We start from the raw sequence: 5,456 nt of genomic DNA on the forward strand, positions 1-5,456 counted from the left end.
CTGGGGGTGGAGGTGAGGTATAGTCAGGAAGATGATGAGGCAAGGAAGAAAGAAGTGAGGTACTATCGACCGATACGCCATTCTATTACCTAAGATAGTGTGATATAGACGGATCTAACTAAACACATTAGATATGGGTGCATGTCTTCTGGTACCCGTCAGATGCAGTTATGGCGACGCATCCCATCTCTAGCGGTTATTTTTTGCCAAAACGTCATGAGAAAAGGTGGTACCTAACTAACGTCACCGCATAAGATCCTCCGACGATTAACATGCTTCTTTTTTTTTTTGAGGGGGATTAACATGCTTCTTGATGCCGCTCATTTCGAGGAAGTGATGAAACACAAACTTCTGCCCCTGCATGGGCGTACCTATAGTGTGCTCTGGCTAAGACGATCAAGTGGTTGTGTGGCGCATGAATGTAGATGAAGGGAAATATGTATATATACTAGACCATTAGTAGCAACGAAGTACTCCCTCCGTCCAGAATACTTGTCATCAAAATGGGTAAAAGAAGATGTATCTAAAAGATTTTCGGACGGAGGGAGTAGTAGTAAGAAAGAGTCTGAGAGGATTAAATTGCAAAAAACTATCACAATTGAGGGCCCTAATTCACAAAACCACCATCATTCGATTTTTTTTCAAAAAACCACCAACATTGTACTGACAATTATTAAAAAACGCTGATAGCTCGATTAGAGCAATTTAAGTTGAAAACTGGCACCTGGTCCTGCTGTCAGGTGCCACGTGTCGCTGGGCGAGACGGCGCTACTGGTCAACCACGTCTCGACTGACCTTTCTCCACATGCAATCGCCAGGAGAGGTGGAGCGCCTCGCACCTCCGTAGTCCGTTACACAGGCACGATCCCCGCTGGCTCCGTCCAGCCGGACCTCTAGCGGATGAGCCTCCCAGCGCCGCCGCCTCCGGCGGTCTAGCCCTCCCTTCTATTCCCGCGACGCTGCTCTCTCGTGCTCGTGGCGCAGCGGAGCAGCATCTAGCCGGCCGCGAGGCAGCTCCTGCACGGGCTCGTGGCATAGCTGACTAGAAGCGGGGCTGTTGACGGAGGTCGCCGGAGCCCATATGGTCGAGGTCGCCATGTCGGAGATGGGGAGGTGCAGCTCGTCGGAGTTAGAGTAGATGGGGAGGCGCGGCGAGGCGCTCTGTACAAGGTTGCATAGCATTCTCGAGCCGGCGCCACATGCTACTCCATCCGGCCGCCACCCGCTGCTCCCTCCGGCCACCGCCACCGGCTGCTCCGCTGCCGCAGCAGAGAGCGAAGAAAGAACGGCAGGGTGCCGGAGGCTTGCCTCGCCTCGCCGGAGCGCAGGATCCCTACGGATCGGGGCGGCGGTTGTTGAGTGGATCAGGGCGTCGGCGGCTGCTGTGCAGATTGGGACTGCGAGGGCTGTCGTGTGGACGGTACAGGGGAGTAGGATGGCTATGACTGTGTTTTTTTAGAGGAGAAAAAGATCACACTGACATGTGGGCCCATGTCTATTTTAACGGTCAACTAATTTGTAGTCAAACGCTGTCAGTTTTGGTTGCCACGTCATTGCTTATAGTGGGGCTTGTATGTCAGTTTAGAGTCAGCAAGTGTTTATCTAAGGAGTAAATTGCTGAAAGCCACCACATTTGTGGCTAGGGTACTGCAAAACTACCGCTTTTATCAAAAATCATAAAAAACCACCAACTCTGAGGCAAGTGAGTAACAAATCACACCAATTCACAGATTATCTCGCACAAATAGCAAAACTGACTGGTGGGACCCACTTGTCGGTCCAACCTGGCATGTCTATGTGTACACTTTGCTGACGTGGAACGTGGGTCCCACATGTCATCCACCCACCTCCTTTTCCCTCTCTTCTTCTTCCCCATCCTCTTCTCCTTCCCCGTCCTCCTCAGGTGCGGCCATGGAGCTCCAACGGAAGCGGCGGGCTGCGGTGGTGCATCTCAGGTGCGGCCATGGCCGTGGTGTTCCTGCTGGGGCACGCGCACTCGGCCCAGCCTTCTCTCGCTGGGACACGGGCAGCCAACCCGGCCTTCTCCCGCTGGGTGAGCACGTTGATGGGAGGCGGCTGGAGGAAAGGGAGGAGCCGCCGTGAGGGCCCGACGGCGGATCCCGGCGGCTGTAACCGGATCTCGGTCGCGGGCATCGAAACCACCCCGTGCGTGCGTGCATCGTAAACGTGGGCATCGGAACCACCCCGGATCTCGGCGGCGGATCCCGGCGGCTGTAACCAGATTGGGCCGCGTCACGGCAGGACTGCCTCAGGCAGCTCGGGCTCCAGGCACGTGCGCCGCCGGCATGGCTACCTCGACGGGAGGGACAATCGCCGGAGCTGGAGCGGCGCTGCTCGCTAGCTCAGGCTCCGGGCACGGCTCACCGGGCTCGTGCGCCGCCGGCATGGCTACCTCGATAGGAGGCGCACTCACCGGAGCTGAAGTGGCGTTGTTCGCCGTTAACCTCGCATGCCTACCTCGCCGGGAACCAGGAGTCGAGGCTGTCGCCGTTGGGGCAGGGCCAGAGTCAACGGGGAGAGAGAGGGAGGGGAAGATAGATGTAAGAGGCATGGGGCTACCATGTGGGACCCTTGGCCACAACAACGTATTGTCCATGTAGATATGCCAAGTGGACCCGACAGGTGGGCCAACCCTGTAAGTTTTCCTATTAGTTGCGGCTTGCAGCTCGTTTAGTGCAATCTGTTACTCACTTGCCTCGGAGGTGGTGGTTTTTTATGATTTTTGACAAAAACGGTAGTTTTGCAATACCCTAGCTACAAATGTGGTGGCTTTCAGCAATTTACTCTTATCCAAGTGATCAGCGTTTTTTGAATGTTGGTGGGTTTTTGAAAAAAAACTGAATGGTGGTGATTTTGTGAATTAGGGTCCTGAATTGTGGTAGTTTTTTGCAATTTACTTGTCTGAGAGCGGTTGGGCAGGGATAGGAGGGACGCTGATGGAGTTTTTTTTTTGTGCGCTGATGGAGTAGTTTGGAAGGTGGCCGAAGCGATGCTCTGGGCATTTTAAAGTCCAATAATTCTACACTTACGTACAATTACGGGACTGTTACGTAAACCTTCCACTAATCCCTCCGCTCCCTATTCTAACTGTGGGCCCCGCCCTCCTGATTTCCAACTAACAAATCATCAGATGCCACGACGGTTTCGTAAAGGAGTTTACGTAAAAAGATTACGTAAGTGTAGCAAAGCCATGTGCGACTTCCCAACGAGCCGAGTTCTTCGTGGAGAAACAAAACTACCCAACGAGCCGAGTTACGAATCGCATTTGCACTAGTCGGTCCAGATTTTTCTCAAAAAAAAAAAAAAAAAAAACAGTCGGTCCAGATTCGAGGAGCAGGTATAACTGGTAAGCCATTCTAAAAAAAAGGGTAACTGGTAAGCTCCTGAATTTCCGGAAGGAAGCGCTTCAAAACGATCAAATCCCAACAAAACCTAAGAAGTATCGGAGCGATCGAGGCGGCCTAGCATTAGCCGTCAGCAACGCCGACGCATCAAAATCTTCGCACCGCTATCCAATGGCGAAGACCGCGGGCAACAAGGCGCAGCACCCCTGCTGCAGCATCTGCGCGGAGCCGACGGCGCCGTCGGACTTCCACCGCGGCGGCAGCGCCTGCGCGCACGCCTTCTGCGGGGCGTGCATCACGGGCCACGTCCGCGCCAGGCTCGAGTCCGGCCCCGGCGCCGCCGCCGCCGTGCGGTGCCTGTACGCGTCCTGCGGCGGCAAGCTCGACCCGGAGCTGTGCCGCGCCGCGCTCCCGGCCGACGTGTTTGAGCGGTGGTGCGCCGCGCTGTGCGAGTCCATGTTCGTCGGCGCGCGCAGGACCTACTGCCCCTTCCCCGACTGCTCGGAGATGATGGTGGCCGACGACGAGGACGAGGAGGAGGACGACGAGGAGGGTGAGGGTGGGAAGCCCGTGACGCAGTCGGAGTGCCAGGTGTGCCGGCGGCTGTTCTGCGCCCAGTGTGCCGTGCCGTGGCACGCGGACGTCGACTGCGCCGCGTACAAGAGAGGGGACAGGAGCAGGGAGGACCTGATGCTGATGGAGATGGCCAGAGAGAAGAAGTGGAGGCGGTGCCCCAAGTGCGACTTCTTCGTGGCAAAACGGGATGGCTGACTGCACATTATCTGCAGGTAAATATTGCGCTTCTTTCTCTCCCGGGTGACTGCATGCGGGGTTCAGAATTGCAACCAAAATTTGTCCACGTTCAATGAAATTTACACGGAGCAGCTAAAAAATAATTGGGTACCGTAAAATCGAGAGCTTGTTAACAGATCAATGCAGGGATAGGGATGACAGGCCCTGTTGGGATGAAGATATATATTTAAAAAAAAACTGAGCGAGACGATGCATGGCTTTTTTGAGTTATTTTGTGTAGATACTTTTTTGTTAACCTCAAACCAGAGAAGCTTTCTTTGTGGAGTAATTGTTTAGTGGTACAGGTTGTTAGCGTTGTTGCATGAAAGTCATGATGGCTAAAGAATTGATGGTTGCAAAATTGTACAGGTGTGACTTTCAGTTCTGCTATGGATGTGGCGCTAAGTGGAGGTCTGCTGGGTGTTCTTGTGATGACGAGGAGCATGATGAGAGTGAGGATCAAGATGATCTCGTTGACATGTGAGCATGTGACCATTATGATATATGTGTCACATGCCATGGTGTTATGAAATTCAGGCTGGTTAGAGAAATATTTTGAAGTATTATATGGTCCGTACGTGCTAGAGAAATTGAAACACTTAATGTTTTTGCTACATGCAATTCTGAAACTTTTGTTGATATAGTAAACATTGTTCTTCAGCATAGTGTGAAATTGCCACAACCCATCATATCTAACGCATATTTTGTTAGATTTGTGCCCGAAAGTATTCAAAGAAATGATCATTTGTATTGATCACACTAGTGTGGGAGCGCTACAGCAGCGATCGATGCCACGGCGCTATTGCAGTTCAACAAGCGCCATAGCTTGTTTGACCTGCTCTTTCTCTCCCAGGGATTTCTCCGTCCTCTCTATCGTTCACATGTAACATCTTTGTCAAGCTTCTGCGTGGTCGGCTGGTGATCTATAGCCGTGCCATGGCCATGTTTGGCAATCGTATAATTAATTAATGGCAAGCATATATGCATGATTGTTAATTTGCCCCATATGTGGTGGTGGTACTTTGCACTATGTTTCAGAATGGAAATGAGGATGAAGCAACAAGTGATCCATGGATATTACACGACACTTGTAGAATCTGATGCCAGAATTATATCCACGGTAGGATAGTAAAATTATCAGCAAACAACCGCAACCATGGCATGGCATGAGCCACACGTGCTCAACATCTTGTGAGGAATGAGAAGATGGTGGGGATGGGGCCATGGAGATGGAGATGAGCAACAATCCCAGAAAGTCTAATGGGGTAATAGTTTGGAAGATGAATGAAACAACACTAT

The 5,456-nt window shown here is 52.2% G+C and overlaps 1 protein-coding gene across 1 annotated transcript; it reads left to right on the forward strand.

Moving 5' to 3' along the window:
* Nucleotides 1-3,409: 3,409 nt before the first annotated feature.
* LOC123117073 (E3 ubiquitin-protein ligase RNF144B-like) lies at nt 3,410-4,817 on the forward strand. The gene is made up of 2 exons (XM_044537916.1): nt 3,410-4,153; nt 4,527-4,817. The coding sequence occupies exon 1, from the start codon at nt 3,537-3,539 to the stop codon at nt 4,134-4,136; it is 600 nt and encodes a 199-aa protein (XP_044393851.1). The 5' UTR covers nt 3,410-3,536; the 3' UTR covers nt 4,137-4,153; nt 4,527-4,817.
* The last annotated feature ends 639 nt before the right edge of the window (nt 4,818-5,456 follow it).

Source organism: Triticum aestivum, chromosome 5B, assembly GCF_018294505.1.
Source record: "Triticum aestivum cultivar Chinese Spring chromosome 5B, IWGSC CS RefSeq v2.1, whole genome shotgun sequence".
NCBI lineage: Eukaryota > Viridiplantae > Streptophyta > Magnoliopsida > Poales > Poaceae > Triticum > Triticum aestivum.